The 27,477-nt window shown below is 47.2% G+C and overlaps 1 protein-coding gene across 1 annotated transcript in view; it reads right to left on the bottom strand.

Moving 5' to 3' along the window:
- Positions 1-27,477, bottom strand: part of CREBBP (CREB binding lysine acetyltransferase) — a gene marked incomplete at its 5' end in the record, with an annotated part of 133,216 nt that overhangs the window by 45,183 nt on the left and 60,556 nt on the right. Inside the window, 10 exon segments of the mRNA XM_027773232.1 lie at positions 2,854-3,042; positions 3,639-3,763; positions 5,938-5,982; positions 6,590-6,761; positions 7,442-7,559; positions 9,469-9,615; positions 9,921-10,017; positions 11,543-11,785; positions 21,567-21,680; positions 22,966-23,206. Coding sequence (XP_027629033.1) covers positions 2,854-3,042; positions 3,639-3,763; positions 5,938-5,982; positions 6,590-6,761; positions 7,442-7,559; positions 9,469-9,615; positions 9,921-10,017; positions 11,543-11,785; positions 21,567-21,680; positions 22,966-23,206 — 1,491 coding nt within the window.

Below are 27,477 nucleotides of genomic sequence, written 5' to 3'. Positions count from 1 at the left end.
GTGACAGCAGATTTAAGGAAATAAATGTATGAATCCCAATCTGAAAGTCTGCTGAGTCCCAAGTGTAAGCAGTAGGGACTCACTGCACGAAGTTGGTACCACACAGGAGGCTCAAGTTCAACGGGGTGCCCTGGTGGATCCAGCTAACTGGGAGGCTGGAGCAGAGGATGGGAAGAGTCAGACCCTGTCAGAAACACCTCTCGCTCTCTCTCCCTCTGTCTTGTTTTCAGGTGCTCTTGAGTGCTCTCAAAAAAAAACCCAAAAAACAAAAAACAAAAAAAACCACAAAAAAACCAAAAACCAAACAAAAAACAAACAAACAAAAAACTGGTACACTTATAATATGTTTGCTCCACTAAATTAACACTGCAAATGTTTCTCATTTGGATTTATATAGCTAAGATACCTTCGGAAACTTCTGGCTTAAACTAACATACACAGGTTCATTCAGCTTATTACTTCATGCTCCATAATACCCACCCATAACACAGGCTAAAGGAAAGTTTTTCCCTTTATTTAAAAAGCAAGATGTTGAAGCACAGAAATTATTTCAGCGTAATGGTTCTCAACTAGGGACACACCTCAAAATTATCTGTGGACCTTTTAAAAACAATTCCAAATTGCTTCTTTTGAGCAGAAGTTGGCAAATGATGGCCCAGGGGTAAAAAGAGCGAGCTGTTTAACCCTGTAACGTGCACACGTGTGTGGGAGAAAGAACCCCTAAGATCTGGTCACACTGCACTCCTTCCCTCATCCAGCTCTCCATCCTGCCAGAACTCTCAGCACACCTGATGTGCTTTTCCAGACGCTGGGGCTAGGACCTGCTCACGTGGGATGTGGCTTCCTCTGTACAGCACTTACCTGCTGTGCATGGCTACCCTGTCCACCACGGGGTCTTTTTCTTTTCTTTTGGAGAGGTTTTTGCTATAGGGCGCATGCGTTCGCCAGACAGACAGAGAGAGAAATAGAGAGAGAAAGCGAGAACTCACCCCCCAGGGGGGATGGTCACGCCGCAATCCCTTCTTTTCCATTCTCCTCTCGGGATCTTGGGCATGCACGCACACACGCCCGGCTTGAGTTTTAAGCCACCAGGTCTGGGACGCGAATCACAGTCGACTACGTGGGAGTCCAGCGACATAGCCATTACGCTAACTGCTGGTTCCCTGGGTCTTAACACCACGATCCACCCCAAGCCTTCTCCCCGCCCTGGATCATGGACACATGTGTGCCCAGTCCTCAGGGGGCCTCCGGACTAGAACCGGACACTTCCGAAGCACAGTACCTCAGAGAGCACCGCTGTGCCACCGGCTAGCCTGGCTGCTTGTATAGTGCAGCGGCAGAGGGGAAGAATTAAAACAAGACTGTGTGACCCACAAACTGCAGGTATTTGCCATCTGGCCAGTATGGACGAAGCTTGCTCACTCTTGTTCTAGGGCAGAGATACTATGGAAAATTGGGCATTAATAAATTTTACTGAGTAAACTTAGCATTTAGTGATTTAACATTATTTCATGTTAAAAATTTGAAACATGTTTTATCTTTTGGGAAAGATTTGGCCTGCTCTAAAAAAAATTTTTTTAAATGAAATTTTGTAAAAGTGTTTTTTTGCCATAGGGTGTGTATGCTGCCAGGCGAGAAGCAGAGAGACAGTGAGAAATCATCCCCCAGGGGAATGGCCACACTGCAATCCCTTCTCCTCCATTCTCCTTCTGGGATTTTGAGCATGCATGTGCCCAGTGTGATTTTCACGCTGCTGGGTCTGGGACTTGAACTATGGTCAGCCATGTGGTAGTCCAGTGCTTTAACCACTACGTCACCAGCTGGCTACTGGCCTGTTTTAAATACATACACATTTTTGTGTAGAGTAGTAATCTACAATCTATAATAAGCAAATGAGAAAAAAGGCAATAAAATAAATGGAAAATAGTTTTCTTCAGTTTTAGACTAAATAATTAAAAACATACTCAACAAGAGAACTACTCAAATGATTCGGTTAGTTCAACTTCACCTGGGCAGGGGAGAGAAAGGAAACAACATATAAACCAAATTATTAGGAGTGAATTCAAGAGACTGTTCTCATTTCCTTTTTTAAATCCCAGTGTTGCTCAGGATCACATGTTAGGCTTAGATTAGGTCCAGCTGCAGTTCATAGGCTAATCATGGGTTTGAATCCCTGGGTCAGCCTGAAAACACACTGTGTACATATGCAGGTCCCCAGGATCCTAAGGAGCTGGAGGGCTCAGGAAGGGGGTCGTGGCACAATGAGACCCTGTGAGGGACATACTTGCATTTCTCTTTTCTGCATGTGCATGCATGCACTACCATGAAAGCAATTTAACGCTTAAAATACACAACCAGGCAGCTGTGGTGGTGTGTTCACACACCACCCTGTTATGCTGAGGCCAGAAGGCCTCGCGCTCTCGCTGCCGACATGGAACACATACATGCGTGCCTGTGAGCTGGGTTGGCTGCGGCCGGGGTTAGGGTCGTGGTGTGAAAATTCTGTCATGGGTGCCTATCTATCTTTCTGCCTTCCTCTCAGAAGAAATACATAGGTAAATGTACAAAGAAAGAATAAGAAAACAGCAACTAGAAACCCAAAGATTAAAACACAAAAGCATACGAACTAAAAAATCACAACCATTCCACTTTGGGATGAAGTTGGTCTGGAGAGGAAAAGAGGAGTTCCAAAGAAATCAAAAGTTACAGAGACATTTGGAAAAAGAGATACTGACACAAGACAATGAAACGTGTGTTCCAGAACTCCAGCACCCATGGACTGTGAGGCAGGCTCCTGTCACGGATGCTGGGCTATGGAAACAGAGGTGCCCACAGCCCCTACATAGAGCATACCTGCGACACGCCTGTCTGGGCTGTCGGCTGCCCCATGCCCACGCTGCTCACGCTCATGGCCCCGCTGGATGATGGGAACTGGTTCTGCGACAGGAACTGGCTCTGAGCAGGGGCCTGGGCCAGCATGCTGTTGGCGTGGGTGCCCATCATGTTCGGAGGCTGCGGCATGCGGGAAGGTGAAATGGCCATCTGCAAGACAACCACACCACGACAGCACAGTTCAGAGTACCAGGGCAGAGTCAGAGATAGACAGTGCCACCACAGAGACAAGGGCCTCTCAGCTCAGCTACAGAGCACATGGCTCAAGCCCACCAATTCCTTGCAGGGGGACCCCCTCGTCAGCACTCCTGGCTCCTCACACTTAACACTTTCTCAGGTACCTCTCAGGTGAGTCCACCTGGAATCACCCCCTGAACAGAAATCAGTAGCATGCCACCCCTCAAGTTCAAGGCAGCCTGCTACTCATGTTCTGCAGCTCGAAAGCAGCCAGAGAGCAAGCTCGACTGAGTCCCTCTTGGTCACTTATCTGAGGCTACTGACTCCAGCCTCAACTCTCATGTTCTCGCCAAGCCACAAATTTCTATGAACTTGTTATGCCCATAAACTGGAATAACAAGTCTCCCAGTAGTAAAGGGAGAGAGAGATGAAGGAAGTAAAGCACAACCCAAGTTGAAAGGAATGAGTGCCCAAGAGTCTCGGACACTATGCTGACTCCCTGCAGAGGACGTCCCCAAGTGAGAGCAGGGGTTGTCTGCAGCAGCCCAGCTCGGGAGAGAAGTACTCACCCCTGGCACGGAGCCCAGGCTGCTCATCTGCACAGAGTGGCTCATGGGAGAGGCTGCCCGCGGGCCCATGGGCGCCTGTGGCAACTGCACATTCCCCAAGGACATGGGGTTAAATGAATTCATCCCTGTAAACGTACCCACAATGGTTCATTAGGAAAAGCACCAGTGGGAAGGCAGAATTACAGCTTACCAAGTAAATGTTCAATAAAATGAGACAGATACACAGGCAACACAGACAGCTGGACGGAAATCACTCCATTACTCAGAGAAGACAGTTAAGGAACCAACTTTCCCACAGCCAGGGAAAACGGCTCTAGTGTGGGGGTGAGGAGTGAGGTGGTATGATGAGAAGTGCTAGAGCAGGGCCAGGGCACGAGGGCGGAACATCAGGTAAAGCACAGACGAGGCCGAGGCCAAGGCCGAACGGCCCTGAAGGCAGCACACCACATGCAGCATGAAAGCCCCAAGGGAGGGGAGGAACTGCCAGGGCCGGGACTGCTGGGGCGACCCCCGTCTCTGGAGCAGACCTTCCTAGGACCAGGATGAGTGTCTGAGCACACCTCTGCCTGACCCTCCTGCAGCAGCTGGCCCTCAGCTCCTCCACGCAGGAAGGCTGATCCCTTCAGCCCAACTTCTGAGCTCCTTGGCTGGGTTCATATTTACTGTCAGAATCTGTGCTAATTCAAAACACTGTGCTTCTTTAATTGTCATAGGGCACGTGCCCTCTTCAGGGAGCAAGTAAGCATGCAAGAAGGTACGCTCTGTAAGGGTGTGACTGTACACTGCCTCTCACCCATCTCTCCATCCCAGCAAGATTACAAACATGGAAGTGCACCAAGTGCTCTTTGAACCACTGGGGCCAGGATTTGAACCGCAGCCAGCCTTGTGCCCCCCACCCCCCACTAAGACTATGGGGCTGGCCTTCAAAGCATTATTTAAATTTTACAACCACTTCAAGTGTTTAGGAAGTGCCCAGAGGCCAGCAGCTCTCTAGCCCAGCCTTGGCAGTTTGTAGAAACGCCATGCCTCTGAAGGAAACTTTGCAAGTCAGCAAGTGTCTCCAGGTCATGGTTAGTTCTTCCGAACTTCCAATAATACTCTGTAAACTCTGAGCTCTAAATAAACACAGTTCAAGTGAGTCGTAGAACCAGCACTGGGATCTAACAGAATCCTTGTGGGGCTCTCTGAGGGCGCTGCCTTGATACTGCTGTGCCGTGACGGGGTCTCCCTAGGCACTCAGCCACTCCCTTCAACTTCTACCTGTAGGTGTCACTCTCAAGCTGACGAGGCCTGGCGCAGGCCGGGAGGACTTTCAGGGCTCCCTCCCCTAGAGAAGCCAATGTACTAACAGAGCTGAAATCCATGTACCCACATCACCTAGATGTGACGGCAGGGAGGCTGGTACACTGGGCCTCGACAATGCCCCACAGTTATCCTGCGGCTGGGCAGTGGTCTCGGCACACCACGTACAGGAACATCTGCCCACCCAGACCAGCCCACACCCTCCCCACACCGCATTCAGCCACTTCCCTGCAGCTCAACTTCTTCAACTTCCTGATCTCTCTCACCCCTCTAGGCTAGCCCCAACACATCACAGAAAAGCTTTTTCCATATGGATTTCTCTGTTCCATCTTTTTCAGAATGCAGTAAGACTGCCACCCAGTTTGAAGCGACTTTTCTTCTCCTCTCCACATGCTGCAGCGAGGCTCTTTCTGCAGAACTTTCTGGATGTGGCATCTTACTTCACTGCCAAGGAAGGAAAGGTCCTACTGCTCAGGCTGCCGTGTGTCATGAGCGGGAAGACTTAAACTCTACAGGATAGATGACTGCTTCGTCCCAGCAAACACACGTCTCTACCCGAGGAAGACCCCTGCACGGCTGCTCAGACGGCTGCCCCCACCTGTTGCCACATGGGACCTCTGTGTGTCGCTCTCTCATGCCCAGACCTGCCCCAGCACCCACTTGCACAGCTTGCCTTTGGGCATTTAGACATGCTTCTAACCCTCTCTAGAATATTTCCCTTTTGGACACTGTAATGACCCCCATGTATTTAAAAAATAAATGCTAAGTCTTACTTCTGATCTCTTTGAAGATCCTGCTATAATTTCTAAACTTTCAAATAGATATGTTCTACCCTAAAGAATGGAAAATTTGCTCACCAGCAAAAAAAAAAAAAAAAAAAGAAAGGAAAAAAAAGTCAAGAAAAGGCTACAAAGAAACACACACGTAAGAGGAGAGGAAGAAGCTGAGACTGCTGAACGTTAAACTAAAATGTGACTCACAATAAACAGTTAAATACCTTGAGAGACCTGCATGCGATTCACTGCCAGAGGCAGGGGGCCCTCTACGCTGGCGGAGCGGGCCACTCACCGATGTCAAAAAAAAAAAAAAAAAAAAAAAAAAAGAAAAGAAACACAAAACCCAAAATCTGGTTATTAAAATATTCCTGATTTATCTATTTATTCATATAAGGTTTCTTCCATAGGATGGTGTGTGCTCACCAGAGAGAGAGAGAGAGAGAGTGAGAGATCACCCCCTGGGTAGATGGTCACACTGTAACCCCCCCGCCCGCGGGCACGCATCCTCACACGTTGGATGTGATTTTCAAGCCACTGGGTCTGGGGCTAGAACTGTGACTGGTCATGTGGGAGTTTGGCACCTTAACCATCATGTCATCTGCTGGCCCCCAAATATTCCTTGATTTATTAATAAGAAATTTCTTACTAAAGACTTCAGAATTAAAAGGGCAAAAACAGCAACAGCTCCCAAAGCACTTGTGTTCTGAGGCCAGCACCCCCTTAAAGGCCTTCCCAAGGAACAGCAAACATCCCCACACAGCCAGGGCCACACCAGCAGTTCCTCAGTGCTAGCTTACAGAGAACACTGTTGTCTTCTCAGAAACATGCCGCAAACACACTGAAGGGGTAGAAGGGAAGGAAGGAAATCCTTACTTGGAGGTCTCACAGACTGTGCCTGCGGAATACCAGGGGGCTGGGTTCCTGGGGCTGGTAAGGTCGGCTGGTTACCCAAGATGCCTTGCTTATGTAAACGTGACCTCCGTTTTTCTTCTAATTCTTTCTGTATCTTGTAGATTTTCTCTGCTAACAAATGATAGTATTCATCCTAAAAAGCAATAACATCCAATGTTAAGGAGTTACAAATATAACTATATATAAGGAACCAATATATACTATTCCTTATGTACTAACAACAAACTAGGTTTTTTTTTTTTAAAGAATTATTTTATTTAACTTTATTTACTTACTTAAATTTGACCAGAGAGGGACAGAGAGAGAGAGAAAAAGTGAGAAAGCAAGCCGCCAGGTCTGGGACTTGAACCACGGTTGGCCATGCAGGAGTCCAGTGCCCTTAACCACCACGCCACCTATCGGCCCCACTAGCTTTTTCATTACGTGCACTGGCAAAAAAAATATTCAGCAAACTTGTTGAATTCCTAGTGACTTTACAGGACTTAGCAAACAGTAGGCACTTAATAAGCTGCATTTCATTCCACAACTGAGTCTCTTCTTGAATTTTCACTGGTCCTGGCAATAATGTAATACACGCACTATAAAGAACACCTATTAAAAAATGTATTCCGTGGGTAAAATGCAATTTTGGATACCTTATTTGACATGTAGTGGAAGAACCTTGTGTTGGATCTGGGAGGTCCCCCTGGTAAGTGCCTCAAGGCCAAGGTGGGAGCCTCCTCTGACAATACAGATTTCCCCAACTCTGGATGACAAACCAAGCAGACGCAACCCTTTCTGGCACAGCTGCTGGACACGTTGCTGGTTACCCACCCTGCTGTTGGCAGACTCGTACATGTCCCCTTCTACTTTCTTTGCGTAGGCTACCAGGTTCTCCATGCGGCGGTCCTTCAGAGCTGCAGGGTCAGGCGTCGGGAAGATGGCCTGGACACTGAAAGGACAATAGCAGCCTACTTTCAACACGGTTAAATAAGAATGACAAAGTCAGACCATCCCTACAGGGGTGACACAGTGCCGAGAGAAATTCCAAATCTTTCTAGCTTAGTAAAAGAAGACATAAGTGGGGGCCAGCAAGTGGCAGTAGTCAGGCGCAAGACTCCCACATGGCTGACTGTGGTTTAAGTCCCAGGCCTGATGGCTTGAAACCTGTACTGGTCGCATGTGCATATGTACCCAAAATCCTGAGAGGAGAATGAAGGAGAAGGGACTGAGGCCTGGCCATTTCCCCTGGGGTGTGTGTGTGTGATTTCTCTCTTTCTCTCTGTCTCTTTGGCAAGTGCACACACCCTATGGCAAAAATCTCTTAAAAAAACAAAAACAAAAACAAAACACCACACAAGTTAAGTTAGTCCCTGGAAACAACTATGACCTATTAATTTTCATACATCTCAAACACAGTTATTTTGCTCTTAAATATATGCTGCTGGGTTATATCAGCAATAGTATCATTTCAAATTCCTAATTTCGAAAGCATTTTTTATTTAGGTTTTTGCCACTGGGTGTGTGAACTTGCCAGCGAGGAGAGAGACAGAGTTATGAAAGAGGGACAGTAAGAAGTCACACTACGGAGGGGAATGGCCACACTGCAATCCCACCTCTTCTATGTCCCTCTCAGGACCTTGGACACGTATGCACACATGCCTGGCCTGAGTTTTAAGCCATACAGTCCAGAACTCAAAATGCAGTCAGTCATGTGAGAATCCCGCTGCCTTAACCACCACACCACCTGCTGGCTCCAATCAAATTCCTAATTTTAAAACCATTTCTTACAAAAGAACATGATAAAATTTTCCTTGGTAAGGAGAAAAATAAAAAAAAAAAAAAACACCCTAAGGACCAGCAGTTGGCATAATGGCTATGTCATCGCGCTCCCATGTAGCTGACCATGGTTCAAGTCCCGGACCCAGTGGCTTAAACTTACACTGGGAGTGTGTGTGTGCGTGCCCAAGATCCTGAGAGGAGAAGGGATTGCAGCGTGGCCATCCCCTCTGGGGGGGTGATTTCTCACTTTTTATCTCTGTCTCTCTGTTTTTCTGGCAAGCGCAGGCGCCCTACAGCAAAAACCTCTCCAAACAAACAAACAATAAAAAAAAAATAGGGAACCAGCAGTTAGCGTAATGGCTATGTCGCTGGACTCCCATGTAGTAGACCGCGGTTCGCGTCCCGGACCCGGTGGCTTAAAACTCACGCCAGGCACGTGTGCGTGCATGCCCAAGATCCCGAGAGGAGAATGGAGGAGAAAGGATTGCGGCGTGACCATCCCCCCTGGGGGGTGATTTCTCGCTTTCTGTCTCTATGTCTCTCTCTGTCTGTCTGGCGAGTGCACGCGCCCTACAGTGAAAAATCTCTCCAAAAAAAAAAAAAAACAAAAACAAAAAAAAAGAAAAAGAAAAAAAAAACTCAAAAGAAATCTAATTGTTTAACTTTACCTTCAATTTAAGATAACTAGCATAAGAAAATTAACTGTTGGTCTCCGTTTGCTACCTGGCTGAAGGGTACCATCACACCATCCTTCCTTACCAGGCCCCAATTCTCAGGAGTCTCTACAACTACAACCCTGAGCCACAAAATAAGGCAAAGCTATGGAGCTAATCCCAGCCCCCTTATACATCCCAGAGTAGGGAGGCAGGGGGTGCTGCTGGGATGCCCTGCTGCTAGGGCTCTACCCGCTGTATGGTAGCTCTTTTAAAGACATACGCAAATGCTTCAGCTCCTAAGGTACCGTCACCTGGGGACTGACGGGCGACTTCAGAAGAAAATCAGACATTTGCGAAGCTGCAAAACTTGTCACACTGCTATCAGCCACAAAATGTGCACTACGGGCGGGCATAGGTACGTACAGTTTATGCACTAGATGGCTCCGCAGGTCCTGAGTGACGTGTTCGTGCCAGCCTTTCCGAACGCCGGTGCTAGACGGAGGTGCGGCTGTGGGGATGGTGCTGAGGCTTCCAATGTTACCAGAGTTGGCGCTGTCATTTATCAGTGGGCTATGGGGGAACAGGGACACTTCATTTATCTACGGACATGAATCTAATGAGCTTCTTCCAAGCAAGGTTCTGCAACCATACATGTCTTCAATAAGTGTAAGTGAGAAGAGGCACGTGATGTGCACACGATGAAACCTAAGACTGCGTACTGCCCGTCCTACCTCTATTATCAAACGGAACACAACAGCACTCGTCTCCCCACTCTCCCAGTCACACATTCAGAAAGAATCAGAGTTTTTGTGATTCTTAGCCCATTTTTGTGTCTAACAGTCACTCAGGAGCCCCAATAAAAACAGGGGTCTTACTTTGTGGCCCCAAGGGCAGTTGGAAGAGCCGATTCTGATATCAGGTTCTGCTGATCTGCTGTTATTCCTCCTGCTGGAATGTTCATGGGGTTATTTCCTTAATTAAAAGACAAAGCAAAGAAATCAACCAGCTCCTAAATGATAATACACAGTTAAAAGTTTTGGTAATGGGTGACCTATCAGCATATGAGTGAGTGATTCTGAGGGACTCCACATTGTGTCTCAGGAGGGCACAGATTGGGCTGTAAATGGCTTCCCACCTCACTCTTCAGCCGAGGCAAGGCGCGCTTACCAGCTCAATGTGGCGTAGTACAGGCCATGGCTGTCAGGGAAAACTAATTTCCCACTTGCAGCCCCAAACTTTGACTCTATTTCATTAATACCACATCCTAAAAACAACTAAGTTGACACATTTGTGTCTTTTTTTTGTTTGTTTACTTTTCATACTGTAAATCTGAACTATAGAAATTAAAAGGAAGAAAAATAATTTGTCTGCACTCTCCATATTAAAGTAAAAAAGTTGAGACTCAAGAGAGATTAGCAGTCTTGTCCCCATGTTATACTTCTGACAGGAATGGAGTGAGATTAGAACCGGAATCTTAGAACTACAGTCCCATGGAGCAGCTACGCTGGTCTCCTGGTCAGTATTAAACAGATACTTAGCAGGGCAGTGGTTTTCCAAAAAGCAACAATGAGATTATTTCATCTGGTCAATTTCTAAGCATCATTTAAGTATAAAAACACTTGTTTTATTAAGGAAAGAACAAAATTAGGCTGGCAGGTGGCGTGGTGGTTAAAGGCGCTGGACTCCCACATGGTGAACCATGGTTCAAGTCCTGGACCTGGTAGCTTGCTTTCTCACTTTCTCTTTCTCTCTCTTTCTTTCAATCTGTCCCTCTCTAGACAAATTAAAATAAATAAATAAAGTTAAATAATTCTTTAAAAAAAAAAAAAAGAACAAAACTGGGCTGGCAGGTGGCATGGTAGTTAAGACACTGGACTCCCACATAGCAGACAGCAGATTAAGTTCTGCTGGCTTACTTTCTCACTTCCCCTTTCAAATTAAAAATAATAATAAATAAAATTTAAAAAAGAACAGAACTAGTACAACGAGCCTTGAGTTCACAGACACTACTGCTGAGTTTAAGCCCAAGTCCTATAAGAACCGTGACCATTGAAAAGAACCAATGTGCAGAAACAGCAGAACTGTGGAGCTGTGTGAGCAACTGCCCAAAGGCTCAGACGATGGGTGATGACAGGGGACACTGATACACCCTAACCCTCAGACAGCGGTCTCGGATGCCCATGTTGGGACGTGGCAGAGCACCTGGAAGTGCCACAGCACGATCCTGGCCTGCAGCATCTGCATGCTGGGCCACGTGAGGCGTCCTCATGAGACAGTCCAGAGAGAACCAAGACGCTGCTTCATCTGCCAATGCTGCTCCTTTTACGAGCATGTGACACCTTCCCCATTCTAGACACTAGCTTTCTTATGGAAGGTTTTTTCCCAACCACTGCATTTGAAGTGGAAACACCAGCCGACAGCAGCCCTGTGTCCCAGTAAGAGTGGTCACTCCATCTGCTACATTTGGACAGAGGGAGTAGGAGGCTCCTTGACTTACCCAGGGGGTTCAGAGACCTCATCTGCTGGTGGGCTTGAGGCTGTGCTGGTTGCTGGCCAGGAACCTGAGGCTGCAGCTGCGTCTGGGTCTGGTTCATGTAGGGGAGTCCGAGAGCAGCATAGGCACGCTGCATGGAGCTGGGGTCGATGGGGTTGGGGTTACTTAACGAAGCAGCATTCTGCTGTCCCGTGCCAACAGAGCCAATCGTGTTTTGAATCCCACTAGCTGGAGACCCCAGGATAGCTATAACAAACAAACAAACAAACAGAACAGGTCAGTGAAAGGGAGAAGCTCACAGATGACGCACAAACTACTAAGAAGCAACTGAAATGATCAAATAAAGCATTAAACAAGGCTAATGAGAAAGGAGCTACGCTAAAAAAAGGAAAGAGTATTATTTTCTTATTCATCTATTCTGTCTAGATATAGCTGAGGAGCTGAAGAAAATTCAAGCTTCTATATTTTTAGGTTGTTGGGAAAGTTATGATGTACTTTTCTGTTTTTCTACGCAAAAATGCGTCATGACTTTCCCGCTAACTCCAGAGAATGTAACAGACCATAAAATCACATAGAGATCACTTAATAAAAACTAACATGTATTTAAGGTCTGCACACGCCGATGAAGTCAGTTCACGGAGCAGCAAATGTGTGAGAAGGCAGAGAGCTCGACCCTGGGGCGGATGGCCATCTCTGAGATGCACAAAGGAGCCCCCTCCTGCGCTCTCCCCTTCACTGCTCACCTGGGCAGGCACAGAGGGATCAGCAGAGAGCAGAGGTGATGTCCAGCTGTGAATTTACATGAATCGATCTGTGACGCGATCTAAATAGCAGAACGGTGATTCCGGGAAGCGTGCTTGCATGGCCACGACAGCACGAGCCAGACTTTCCCTTGGGTGCTACACAGCAGTGCACCCTGCAGAGTGCTCTGGCCTGATGAGGCCGTTCAAGAAACCCGGCACCGGGGTCAGCAGGTGGTGTGGTGGATAAGGGCGCTGGATTCCCACATGGCTAACCATGGTTCAAGTCCCGGACCTGGTGGCTTGCTTTCTCACTTTCCCTTTCTGTCTCATCAAATAATAATAATAATAATAAAAAACTAACAGTAACAAATGGAAATCAATCAATCAATCTTTTTTTTTAAAAAAAAAAGAAAGAAAAAAGAAACCCGGCACCTGACTGCAGTGAGCGAGGCCTGAGAGTCTGGGTTCTCACTCTTCCCAGGGTCGGCTCAGCACTTCTCCTCAGGAGCTAGCTCTGCCTTGGGCATCACCAGCAGCTCCCTCTGCCTGACCTGCCTGTTCCCCGAGATGAAAGGAAAAAGCCAATGTCAACTAAAGAACCCTTCTCCAAATGGCTTTAGGTAAGTGAGAGATGACCCCAAACTCGTAGCTCACTGACTACGTCCAATTCAGCTCAACAACCCTTCCCCTACCCATCGCCCATACACGGCAATGTGCTCATTTGGTATTCATCACATGGCGACTCTTATTCTTAAAAGTTCCTTTCTCTCTAACTTCCACGAACTACTCACGTTAAAAACAAGCTTATAAAACTCATACTATAACACATGACTTCTGGCATTTGAAACACTAGCACAAAGTCTTTCTTTCAAATTCACACCACTCTGGTGACAACAATATTCTCACATTCAAACATCAATGCAGCTGCAATAAACAACTCACATACTTATCAGAGCAACTTAATTATACCAAAATGCGTAAAAAAATTCTTAGTAACTGCACATTCCAACTATTAGTTTTTCTAATACGGACTCTCAGATCTCAACCTCATTAAAGTCCATTAGACACCATGACACACACCAAGCACCTATTACTGTAAATGAAAAGTGATCCCCGAGGTGTACTTCACGGTGTGTGTGTGGAGCTGAAGCCAGTAACAGTCACATGTCACCCTGTACGAGTGTTGTGTTCAGTTAACACTCTCTAAAACTTTGAACATGTGTCCATCACGCTTCTGAAATCAATATGCTCAAAATGTTTAAAGAACTAGGATGTAAAAAGGAACGTAATGATAGGAGAGTTTATTTTTCTATAATGCTGTGGTAGCAGAAAAATAAACCTAGACTATATTTGATACACACAGTGATGAAGTGTGGAGAGGAGCCTGAACTGAGGACATGTCTCCCCGACAGGTCCACATCTGGGTGAAGCTGTGGCAGCTGAGCTGTACCTGAGCTGTACCCCTTCCTGCCCTGCTCTCTGTCCCCGACACTCTCCTCTGTGCCACCCATTTAGCCCCCAATCCACCGGGGATGAATGCCTTCCTGAACCCAAGGCCTCTGCCTGGGAGGCTTGCATTCAGAGGGCCCCCAAGGCAGCCGGGGTCTGGCCACTCACCGTACTGAGTGTGTGTGTGTTTCCTTAACGCAAAGGTTTCTGTATTTTGAAAAGAAGTCAGCCTACTGAGTGCCTAGGGAGGGACGAGGCGACTGGAGAGCTCAGAGAGCAACGCCGTGCCTGTGTGGCATCCCGAGAGCAAGGCTTTCACAGTTGTAAGTTTTCCGTATTGCTGAGGCTTATATCCTTTCGAATGTGTGGGACCAGCGGCTGGCGTAATGGCTGTGTCGCTGGACTCCCATGTAGTCAACTGCAGTTCGTGTCCCAGATTTGGTGACTCAAACTCACGCCAAGCGTGTGTGCGTGTGTGCCCAAGATCCCAAGAGGAGAATGGAGGAGAAGGGATTGCGGTGTGGCCATCCCCCCTGGGGGGTGATTTCTTGCTTTCTGCCTCTCTGTCTCTGTCTTTCTGGTGAGTGCACACGCCCTATAGCAAAAGCCTCTAAAAAAAATACTGCTTTTTGTCACTTTTACCTTTATTTTCTTTCCTAGAGCTTAATGGTGCATTTCAAGTGTCATCAATTCTTAGGATGTCACATCATACCCCACATCTACTTTTCTCTCTTTCTTGTTTTCCTCCCCCCGAGACAGGGTCTTGCCATGTCTCAGCCCTTCCGCCTCAGTCCCAAGTACCTGGGGCTGTTCACATCTAAGATGTACCGCTGTGCCCTGCTCCCGAGGTGGGCTGAGAACGGCACGCAGGTGTCCTGCATGGCCTCGGCGTACTGAGCTGCAGAGCCTACCAGTACACACTACTGTGGACCGGCTCTGCCTCTCTTTTAGTTTATTCACCGATCTCCTCCCCAGGCGAGAGAGCGCCAGAGAGGCAGCACCCTGTAGTCTTGAAGTGGTCATCTACCTCAGCCTCAGCCAGTCCCGGCTCACAGCCACGAGTACGCCTGGCATATGCTGGGATGCCTCTGGGCTCGAGCCCTGACTCTTTCCACATGGATCACCCTTGCAGAGCACAGCTTTTAGCCGCTGTGCCACTGTCTGGCCCCTGTGGCTTCCTGCAAAGGCTCACCTCCCTCTGCCTCACCATTCCCCTCCTTTTGTAGGCAAGAGAGCCCATGACATGAAAAACAAAATGCCAAGTTTGTACTGGGCCCTTTCCAGGATCCTCCAGCCGCTCTTCACAGCAAAAAATGTGGTCCTTCCTCAGCGAGCACAAAGACCCTCTGCTGAGATTCACACAGCGTCTACTGGGTTGTCAGAAAAGCCATGACACACTTTTGCATAGAAAAATACATCATGACTTTTCCAAGGACCCAATACAGCTCTAATTCAAAATCTTCGTTTAACCAGGAGACTTCAGGCCCAATTACTCTCAGTAAAAGTGGACTTGATCTGGAAACTTGATGAAAACTGACACAAATTAAATTTCACAGCTTCATCAGGGTGGAGGGAGATACACCATAAAGCAGACAAAACAAGTTATTACCTTGTCTTTGCCTGGCTCTCTTCTAGAAAAGCAGCCCTAGACTTTCCTCAGAGTGCAGACACCCCTGCGAAGGTGCAGGTACCACTGTGACACCCAGTCAGCGCAGGACATGGTAATGAAGAGAAGCACTTGGGTAGGAGGCACTGCCCCAGCTGAGACTGGCTCCCCATCACGGGCAGGCCGTGAGCCCTTGGATGGGGCCTTCTTCAGAAGCCACACACCATTACGCTACTGGAAGAGCAGGGGAGCTACTGTGATGAGATGTGACACCAAGGACTGGTACTCAGCCACGACAACGGAGCACTCTCTAGCCGCTCAATCTCCATCCCCACTAGAGCTGTCAACGGGGGTGTTCACATGGCATCTTCAAGAGCTCTCAAGGGTCTGTTGGCGAGCACCTGGAGATGGCTCCATGAGTGCAAGTCTGAGGAGGCAGACTGCAGCCCAGAGCCACGAAGGAGGAGGTGTTAAGCTGCCAGAGGGGCCTAAACATGGAACTCTTAGCATGGGGAGAGCAGGAGCGCTGAGCTGCCACAGGGACTCAGGGCCAGGCTGGGCAGCTGCCAGCCGCCAGTGCACGAGTGGCTCTCAGCAGTGTGGGTGGCGAGTGGCTTGGGGTCAGCTCTGGGGCTCTGGTTCTGACCATTCTCGGGGGATTATGGAGGGAAACGCAGTCTCCCGTGAATGACTCCACTTTTTCAGCAGCTCTGCCAGAGACACAGGTGGCTGCTACTTCCCAGGTATTCGGAGTGGTGCACCTCAGGGTTCAATGTGCAGACCAATGGCCCTATGGCCTAGTGGTTAAGAATATGACATCCTACATGGCTGAATGCAGTTTGAATCTGGGCCCCAGTGGCTTGAAAAACATGCTGGTGCATGAGCGTGTGTGCCCCGAATCCCATCAGGATAGAGAAATGGAGAAGGGACTGTGGTGTGACCACGCCTCATTGGAGGCTGCTTTCCCCCTCTCTCCCATCCCCTGTACTCATTCTCTGCCTCTCTAGCAAGTACATGCACCCTCTGACAATAAAGAGAAGAAGGGGTCAGCAGGTGGTGTAGTAGTTAAGGTGCTGGACTCCCATGTGGCTAACTGCAGTTTGAATACCAGACCTGGCGGCCTGAAGCTCACACCAGATGCATGTGTATGCATGCCAAAAATTCTGAGAGGAGAATGGAGAAGGGACTGTGCTGGGGCCATCCCTCCTGGGGGGTGATTTCTCGCTTACGGTCTCTCTCTGTCTCTCTGGGCAGTGGATACGCCCTATAGCAAAAATCTCTCTCTCAAAAAAAAAAAAAGAAAAGAAAAAAGAAATGCAGATTTTAATACAAGAGGTCTGGGATGGGCCCACATTCCCACAATTCTAACACAAACAGGGAGCAGTTGTGCATTTGGACTGAGGACCACATTCAGAATGCAAGAACCTTACCAACAGGAAGTCAGGGGTTCAAGCACCCCCAGCATTCTATGTTGCCCTGGGCACTGGAATTTACTGCCAGACAGACGGTAGGACTGACAATAGATTTATACCTTGAAAAGTCCTAATTATTCAACAAAAAAATGGACATAATAAGATAGCCCAGGGGGGTAGCAGGTGACATGGTGGTTAGGGGTGCTGGACTCTCACATGGCCGACTGTGGTTGGAGTCCTAGGCCTGGAGGATTGCATTCTTACTCTCTCTCTCTTACTCTGTTCCTCTCTGGTCAAATTATAAATAAATAAAGTCAAATAAAATAATTCTTTGGGACAAGCAGTTGGCATAATGGCTATGTTGCTGGACTCCCATATAGTTGACCACAGTTTGAGTCCTAGACTCAATGGCTTAAACTCACGCCAGGCACATGTGTGTGCTTGCGCAAGATCCTGAGAGAATGGAGGAGAAGGGATTGCAGTGTGGCTGTCCCCCCGGGGGGTGACTTCTCACTTTCTGTCTCTCTGTCTTTCCCTTTCTTTCTGGTGAGAGCACGTGCCCTACAGCAAAAACCTTTCCAAAAAAGCAAAAACAAACAAACAAACAAACAAAAAGATAGCCCAAGGTCAGTGATTTCAGAAGTTCTAGAAAATAAGCAAAAAGAAATAAAACACCCCAAAATCTCCACATAGACCAAAAAGTAATGAATGGTACGGGTTCCATGTCAAAAGTACGTGGGGCTAGTGTCACAGGTGGTACGCAGAGCCAGAGTGCAGAGGTCAGGGCATGGAATGTGTGCTGACCGTGCACAGGTAGGACCGGGCTCCATGGCAGCAGTGTCTGGGGAGCACAGACTGGGCCCCTCAAATGCTGCCTCCACAGAGCAGTGAGTCCCACAGGCCTGCACGGCTAGCCGCAGTCCAGCCTCTGAACTGGCTCACCTGCATGGGAACCTGAGTCCAGTCAGGTCCATCTCCACCAGGTTGTGCACTGTGCTGACACTAGGCCTATGGTCTAGAAAATTCTCCCTCTGTTACTCTGTTTGCTGGGGCTTCATCAGGCCCCACTTTCTACGTGGAGTAATCTGGGCATACTTCGATTTCCCTGCAAGAACTGATCTGCCTCTGCCTCATTCCCTTGACATCACTGTAACTGTCCTCCCCCTTTTTAAAAAATTTAAGGTTTTTGCCATAAGGTGTGTGTAACTTGCCAGACAGAGACAGAGAGAGGGAAAGTGAGAAATCACTCCCCACAGGGGATGACCATGCTGTAATCCCTCTTCATCCTCCTCTTGGGATTTTGAGCACACATGTACATGCACTAGCGTGATTTTCAACCTACTGGCTCTGGAATTCGAACCATGCTGGCCCATGTGGGAGTCTAGCACCTTAACCACCATACCACCTGCTGGCCCCTACCGTAACTGCTTTGACTCAAGTTTTTCTCCCAGGACCCTTACAGCAGGGTTCACGTCCTGTAAGCACACTTTGCTTTAGAAGAGGAGAAACAACAAAAATGTACAGGAAGAATTGGCTAACACTTTCTCACTCATCGAACAATTCTGCACTCATAAAACTGCAGTGCTGGAGCTGGGAAATACACTCCACAGTGAAACCTGTTTTAGAAGCATTCGGCATTTTAAAATAGGTGCTTTTATTTCTTTCAGGAAACACCACCAAAACCCTGCAAAACGTCCAGGTCTTCCCTGTGACTTTATAGTGTGAAATTTCCTTGGTAACATCTTACATTATGACTAGCAGACACACTGTGGTTTACCACTCAAGAGAAGAGGTACAGAATCAATTTTCACAACATTTAGGCAGTTGTAAGAGTGTTTTTAAAACCACATACATTATTTTCTTTCTTTTAAAAACCACATAAATGTTTCTTAAAAAGATAAATCACTAAAGCTTACCATTTTCATGGTAGTATGTACTGAAAACAAAAGATCACAGAAAAGCCACACCCTCAACTTAAAAGAATGAAATCCTAGGGGGTCCAGCAGATGGCTTAGTGGTTATGTTGCTGGACTCCCACATGGCTGACCACGGTTCCAGTCCCGGACCTGGTGGCTTGAAACTCATACTGGACATGTGTGTGTGTATGCCCAAGACCCTGAGAGGATAAGGGACGGTGGTGGAGCCATCCTCTCTGGGGGGTGATTTCTCACTTTCCCTCTCACTGCCTCTGTCTCTCTCTAGAGATCACACACAACCTAAGGCAAAATCCTTTTAAAAAAAAAATAAACAAAAAATATATATATTTATTCATTTATTTTAATTTGACCAGAGGGGAGAGAGAGAGAGAGGGAGAAAGAAAGAAAGCAAGCTGCCAAGTCCGGGACTCAAACCTGTGGTCGGCCATGTGGGGGTGTCCAGCACCTTAACCACCATGCCACCCACTGGTCCCCAAAATCCTATTAGGAAAAAAAAAAAAAAAAAAAAAAGAATGGGGGGGGAAAGCACAAACATAGCAGAAGAGAAGCTGCCGCTTCCCACATGGCCGACCACGGTTCGAGTTCCAGAACTGACGGCTTGCTTTCTCACTTTGCTCTCTCTGTCCCTCTCTGGTCAAATTAAAAGAAATAAATAAAAGTTAAAGAATAAAAATTCTTCTTTAAAAAGAAAAAGGTGGGACCAGCGGTTGGCTCAATGGCTTTGTTGCTGGACTCTCGTGTAGGTGACTGTGGTTTGAGTCCCAGACCCAGTGGCTTAAACGCACGCTAGCCACGTGTGTGTGCATGTCCAAGATCCCAAGAGGAGAATGGAGAAGGGATTGTGGTGTGGCCATTCCCCCTGGGGGATGATTTCTCACTTTCCGTCTCTCTGTTTCTCTCTGTCTGGTGAGCACATGCGCCCTATAGCAAAAACCTCCCCCCTCCCCCCCCAAAAAAACCCATGAAATCTTAGCTCATTAATCATGGAATTAACATTGTACGTCTACAACCTCAACAATAAATAAATAAATAAATAAATAATTTTGTAGAGGTTTTTACCTTAGGGAGTGTACACTCATTGGAGAGGAGAGAGACAGTGAGAAATCACCCTCCAGAGGGGATGGTCATGCCGCAATTCCTTCTCCTACATCCTCCTCCTAGGATCCAGGGCACACACATGTGCCTGCTGTGAGTTTCAAGTCACCAGGTCCAGGACTCCAACTGCAGTTGGCTGTGTGGGAGCCTGGGCACCGTGGTTTGAGCCCTGGATGCGACGGCTTGCAAATTACACCAGGTGCATGTACGCACATGCCCAAAATCCCAAGAAGAAAATGGAGAAGGGACTGAGGTATGGTCGTCCCCTTGGGTGGTGATTTCTCATTTTCCCTCTCCCTGTCTCTCTCTGGTGAGTGCACGGACTCTATAGCAAAGCCTAAACAACAAACAAACAAACAAACTAAAGAGCTCATTACTAACATGTGTCCTAAAATGCAAAATATTAATGACCACAATACACTATACTGATTTGAAAAAAAAGTTTCACAGTGACGTGACGTGGAGGACAAACAGACTGTACTCTACTAGAACTATGGTCCCAAATACATGGCCTTGGAAAACTCAGACTCCGGAACTTCATTTATGTAAGACACACTGGGGAAAATATGTATTAATTCCGAATTTGCCCAGTCAAAGAATAATCTACTGATTTAGAAAAGTGACTTTTAAAGGACAATTCCTGTGGTTCCTCTGTAGGGAAGGAGAGCAGATCCCTTTACCAGAAGTCCCTCCCCTCCGTGACATGGACACCCTGTGCTATAGCACCCGCTGGCCCGACTCCCGTGAGGGAGCCATGTGACCCTCGGTGGCGCATGACGCCTGAGGTGCTCTCTCCACCACCCCCTGTCCGCTCAGAAACAACCAGACAGAAAAGCAACGTGTGTTCTCCAGGCAGCAGCTGGTCTAGAGGAAGATGGTTGAGAAGAATGAGAGGAAGGAATGCTCAACACACATAAAGGGGAAGGCAGCAAGATGAACAGGGGCACGAGGGGAATGCGGGTGGCCATGCTGTGCTGGAAGAATCCCCGGGAGCAGCTGTGGCTGGAGAGTGAAATGAGAACGAAGGCGCTTCCTAGTTGCCCCACACTGAGGGACACACCCTAAGACCGCAGTTCACCACTAAAATGACAGGAAAAGGAGTCAGATGGCAAGAGATGCTCATTCTTCCCACTGTTCTGATGCCTACAAATGGCAGGGAGCCCCGAGGAGCCACACACAGGCCTCCTGATGAACAGGGACACTGGGGGACCGGCCGTGCTAAGTGCTACACAGATGACTTGGAAGACGACCAAACAATGGAGTGATCAGGATGTGCCAGTCCCGGACCAGACTCTCAACCTGAAGCTGAACAAACGGTTAGTTACACAAACAGGTCTGGGAACTGCATCTCCAAATAGGAGGGAACGAACGTTATGAGAGCCTTCAAAGCTTACTTTAGGGTAAGGGGTTTCCAACTCCAAAAGAAGTATCCCCTTTACCCTCCCCCAACATCATTGCCATTATAGTGATATGGCATTGAATCCTCACATGCTGAGACTGTCGGGAAAACCAAATCTTCACGCTAGCTCTCTGATCAAAGTGACTCTGCCGGTTTGCTGCAAGTGCGTGTGTGCAGGGGCAGGGGAGAGGCGACAAGGGCAATTCCAGCGTGCCGTGGACGCCACAGCCGCAGCCTGCCCTCTCAGCGCCATCGCCACTCAGGGTGCTGCTCGCCTGCCTCACTGGGGCTCAGAGCCCCTGCCCACTCCCTACCTACTCTCCACATTCTCTTAGAAACTGCTTCTATTCTCATCTCCAGGCTCCTCTGCCCCCGTGCTCACTTACTTTGTTGGTTTCGCTTGTCACTGGCATTTTTCAAAGGGAGGCAAACAGGACAGTCATGTCGTGTGCAGTTCTTCCAATGAGAGATGATTTGTCGTGAAGATGCACAATGGGCAACTATGACCAGAAAAACAACGAGATGTTATTTTTCTATCCAAATCGTCGCACTTTCAATTACACCTAAATTATAATGCCAGATTCCATAAGAAAATGGTAACAAGTGTAACCGTAACACAGTACAGGCAGTCCTCAACTTACAAACAGTCTCTCAAAAAGTTTGTAAGTTGACTATTGAGAATTCTACACAAAAACTTCCCAGAGAAGCAATGTTATGAATGATGGGTGATTAAGTTCATCCCACAAAACAGAACAGAAACTACTCAACCTGCAAAACCGAACAACTGCAATGAAAGGGAGAACAAGTAGTTCTGTAATGTCACTACGTAAAATTAAAATGTTAAGGTTTACTTAAAGATGAAACCATCTAAATACTATAGTTGAAGAAATGGAGACAGAAGCAGATGAGCAGTCTGTGGAGGTCTGGAAGGGTGCCTGGGCACTCTGTAATATACCGGCGAGGGCAACTGGCTCTGGTTGTTCTCAGGCTTCATCTTCCAAAGGCCTACACTCACCCCTCTTTGCTCCCCATCATAATCAGGGTTACTTGGGGAACTCACAAAGGTCAGTGAGAGAGAGGGAGACTAGGGAGAGATCTCCCCAAAGTTTCTGAGCATAAGTGAGAAGAGAAGGAAAGAGGACAAAGATTAAAGGGAAGCACAGTCACTAACAGGAAACACTACCTCAGGTAGAACTGCGGGTCTGCCATAAAAGAGGGGACAGAGGGCACTTGAGGTGCCTGACTTGCCACCTCCCCAGGGTTGACACAGTGTACGGTTCCCAATGCACTAACCATCACTCAGGACGACTGCACTGTCACCCAGCGGAGCCTCAAGGCCCAGGGCAGAGGAACAAGGCTGTGGCTGCTCCTGGTCTGGGTCTACCCACGAGATGGACACTCAGGGTACCGGGAAGGGTATGTGTCTGCATGTGCGTGTGCGCTACGATCGCTGCCTAAAGAAAACCACGACTGAACATTTATGACAAAGACAGTGCTCAAGAAGTGACAAATGTCTTCCATGACAGAGGAAGGAAGAAAAGAACAAATAAGGGGCACAGCCTCATGCAGTGTACAGAGTGTTAGAAAACCAAAGTGCCTTTCCCCTCAGCAGGTAGACCTTCCAGGCAGACGTCTGCCCGTGTGGGGCATGTGACAGTCACATGTTCCCGGAGAGGACGTCGGCACTTCAGCTGCGAGCGTCTTGTGAACAAGAGAGCTGTGTGAGTGAGAAAGGCAGATTCTGCCCTGACCTCTGCCCCTGGAAATTCGAAGAGCAACACTCACCTTGGCAGGCTTTCCCAGCCTGACAATGCGTCATGTGATTCAACACATTTTTCATGGTTCGACAGTGCGGGAGCGAGCAGGCCCGAACCTCTCCATTCGCTTGTTCTCGTCGCTGACACTTATGAGCGTGAAGCAGTAGAACCAGCTGCTGCTGTATCAGTTTGCGTTTTTCAGGATCTGCAGTGGGGCCCGTTGCAATTGCTTGTGTAGGGACAATTCCCACTGATGTTTGCATCTGAGACTAAAATAAAACAAAGCAATAAAAATATTTTAATAAACTTCCAGAGTTCCAATTTACGTTCATTAATTGTTTCTGAGACGACTGGGAAAGCTGATGGATAATACTGACCAGAGAGAAGGTATGTGTAGTTTTCTAATCATCAGTGATTTTAACGCAGAAGAAAGGGTGCTTGAAGTTCACTTGTATGCAATTATTATCCAAGCAAGAAACGACACTGTGGACTGCAGCAACCAAAACCCAACTCACTCTACACTAGCTACAGCACAGAAATACTCCGTGCTCCATTGGGCTGAACCAAATGAAACTGCTCTTCTCTAGTCCCAAATGGGCACACGCTGGCAGTTTTCACATGGTTCAGCCTAATTAAACAGACAGCCAATGGTTGACTAACTACAACACACTAAATATCTGATGCACCAAAGAGAATCAGAGGCACCTTTTGAAGTCTATCATCACGCGACCAGGACACCACCTGCGGCTTGACCCACAGCAGTCATTACCTCCCCAAAGAATAACACGACACTTTTCCTTAATAAGATCACCTAGCACAACTGCAAATGTTCTCATCTCCTATAAAATGCTTTGTCTCTTATTGACACCTCCACTAAGACACATGAATAATTTTTTTCAAAAAGTATCTGATGATCTGCTAAAAATACAAACATTGGCATAAGTTGTTTGTTTCAATCTGTCTGAAAGTACCAATGCAGACCTAGCATACCTCTTTTTTTTCCAGAGAGACTTTTGCTATAGGGCACGTCCACTCACCAGAAGAGACAGAGAGAAAGTGAGAAATCCCCCCCACCGGGAGTATGTATACGTGGCAATCCTTCTCCTCCATGCTCTTCTCAGGATTCTGGGCACACACGCATGTCCTGTTTGAGTTTCGAGCCATGGGTATGGGACTTGAACACTGGTCAGCCATGTGGGAATCCAGCACCTTAACCACTATGCCACCTGCTGGCCCCACAGGCATACCTTCTAACAGCAAAGAAAATGGACACGGTAACCTGTGGAGTCGTTCTCTTCTATATGAACCACCAACCTTCTGCCCACAAACTTACTACAAGATTTATGGAATAGAGAAACCTAACGTCCCTGAGATACAACGACGTCTCCACAGCTCTAGGATTGACTCTTCTTGATATTCTCAGCTCATTCTACAAAACAACACTCCTCATCTCAAAAAGCAACACTGCTCTGATTTTGTAGTACAAGAATCAACATGATACATTTGTAACAAGGAGAAAACTTTATCAAAGCTTACTTTTAAAAAGTTAGACTTTTCTGTTTTGGTTTTACCTTTATGAGAACTTAGAAAGTAAGAGTGTGGGACAATTAGGTCTCTTTACTCAAGAACACAACTCATGGAACCCTGAGAATGATCAAGGCAAAATCGAAGTCCTAGGTGAGCAGGGCACATTGACTACAGAAAACCTACACTGCTAAGAGAGAACAGCCTCTTCGGTGTTTATTGTTACCAAACTATAAGAGTAATACACACTGTAGGAAATTTGGAAAGCAAAACGATCATTAATAAAATAATTGACAATTAAAAAAAATTTTTTTTGGAGAGGTTTTCGCTACAGGGCACGTGCACTCGCCAGGAAGACAGAGAGAGACAGAGAGACAGAAAGCGAGAAATCACCCCCTGGGGGGATGGCCATGCCGCAATCCCTTCTCCCCCATTCTCCTCTTGGGATCTTGGGCATGTACACACATGCGCCCGGTGTGAGTTTAAGCCACTGGGTCCGGGACTCAAACTGCTGTCGACTACATGGGAGTCCAGTGACATAGCCATTATGCCAACTGCTGGCCCCAACAATTAAAATGTTAATACTAGGCCATCTCAATGGTTTGGTGTTAAAGAAACTGATCTCAGATGGCCAACGACATAGTTCGAATTCCAGAGCTGTCAGCTTGAACAACACACCCCAAATCCTGACTGGATAGAGAAATGAAGAATAAGGACTGCAACATGACCACGCTCCATCGGGAAGTGCTTTCTTCCTGTCCGTCTGTCTGGCTCTTTTGAGTACATGTGCCCCCTGGCAAATTAAATACAATGACAAAAAGCCCGTAATAACCAGGAAGGAGTCCACTGTTAAAGTGTTGGCAGGTTTGGGAACCAGCAGTTAGCGTAATGGCTACGTCGCTGGACTCCCACGTAGTCGACTGCGGTTTGCATCCTGGACCCGGTGGCTTAAAACTCACGCCGGGCGCATGTGCATGCGTGCCCAAGATCCCAAGAGGAGAATGGAGGAGAAGGGATTGCGGCGTGACCATCCCCTCTGGGGGGTGATTTCTTGCTTTCTGTCTCTCTCTCTCTCTCTCTCTGTCTGGTGAACGCACACGCCCTATAGAAAAAAAAAAAGTGTTGGCAGGTTTTTGTTTCTTATAATCTTTCTTCTTCATAAATGCAAACATATGAACTATAACCAACACAGTCTCGTGTTGTGTGTGTACGTGCATGTACAGACATGTGTGTTTGCTGGGTGTTTTCCCAGGTCCTATCCCAGACCGTGGTTCACACAGCAGCCGGTACAACACATGAAAGGGTGTCCACTCACTAGTGAGCTGGGTACTTGTTTCACCAGCTCCCTGTAGTGGGGAATAAACTGGAACCCCATTCTCCTTTTTTTTTTTTTTTTAAAAGAATTATTTCATTTATCTTTATTTATTCATTTATTTATTTATTTATTTATTTTTTAAATTTGACCAGAGAGGGACAGAGCGAGAGAGAAAGAGAGAGAGGGAAAGTGAGAGAGCAAGCGACCGGTGGTTGGCCAGGGGGGGGCCAGCCGTCCATAACCACCACACCACCTGCTGGCACCTCCCGTTCTCCTTTTTCTAATTTCAAATAAAGCTTCAATAAACAAATAGTCTGACTATGCCACTGCTTACACTGCTTCTCTGAAAAGTCTCCTCTCAGACCCTCCTATCCCCATGGGTTAAAAGGTCCAACCAAAAATTGACAGGAGCAGGAGCTGAGATATGGGTGAATGTGAGACCCGCGAATGGCTCTTGTTTAGGTCTCTTTCTTTTTTTTTTTGCATTTATTATCATTTCTAACATACAGAAAAGGAGGAACGAAGGGAAGTCATCAACACCTCGAATGAAGTAAATCATCGTTCTTTGAGATCAGCTAATACTCAGTCACATTCTGCTTTCTCTAGATGTCCAAAATAGGTCTTCCATGCTTCTTTGTGCAAACCAGTGCCCACACCTGACCTTCAGCTGCTGTTTTTAAGGCTCTTGACCCACTGCCCCCCCACCCCGTTTCTTTTACTCACGACACTGACTTGTTGAAGAGACCACGCTGCTGTCCTCCCAGTTTCTTTTCTGGCTCATACTACATGCCCTCTAAAGTTTGGCTTCCTTTTTCTTTCACTCATGCTAGTGTGGATGTGGTGTGTGCATACATGAGAAAGGCAGACAGAAAGGGGAGCACTCTCCACAGGGTCTGGTCACACCACCGCTTTCTTTCAGTCTTCCAGTCCACTGGCTCTCAGGCACTGTGTGCATGCCTGCTGTGCTTCAGGCTGAGGAGGATGGAGAGTCAAACCAGTCACCAAGTGGGACCCGGCTTGTCTTGGGCAGTACATTGCCACTGTACCAGAGCTGGTCCCCACTGTTTTTTGCTATAGGGCACGTGCGCTCACCAGAAAGACAGAGAGAGAGACAGAGAGAAAGAAAGCAAGAAATCACCCCCTGGGGGGATGGCCACGCCACAATCCCTTCTCCTCCATTCTCCTCTTGGGATCTTGAGCAAGCACGCACATGCACTTGGTGTGAGTTTAAGCCACTGGGTCTGGGACTTGAACAGTGGTCAACTACATGGAAATGCAGTGACATAGCCATTACACCATCTGCTGGTCCCCCTACTGTTTTTTAAAGTACAAAAATGCTATATACAAAAAGAAAATCAGAAAAAATAATCAGGTAAATTGGTACTTCAACTCATTATATGATTATTCTTTTTCTTAAAAATCTTAAAAAATATTTTTTATATTTATTTTACTTATCCATTCTTTTTAAATAAGTTTTTATTTATTAATTTTAATTATTTATACATTTAATCGCTATACATCATTTAGATTTTAAAGAGACTTTACCCAGCGTGACACATACCTCAGTCCAGCCCAGTTGAGAAAATACGCACGTCCTCATCAACAAATAATAAACCATATCTACATCCCACAAATGTCTTACCTCTCCATTTCCCCCCCAAATTTTCTTTTTTATGCTCTTCCCCTCCCCACTCTTTACAC

The sequence above is a fragment of the Tupaia chinensis genome, unplaced genomic scaffold (assembly GCF_000334495.1).
Source record: "Tupaia chinensis unplaced genomic scaffold, TupChi_1.0 Scaffold000042_2, whole genome shotgun sequence".
NCBI lineage: Eukaryota > Metazoa > Chordata > Mammalia > Scandentia > Tupaiidae > Tupaia > Tupaia belangeri.
The sequence above is the reverse complement of the archived record's forward strand: the minus strand, read 5'-3'. Positions and strand labels throughout refer to the sequence as shown.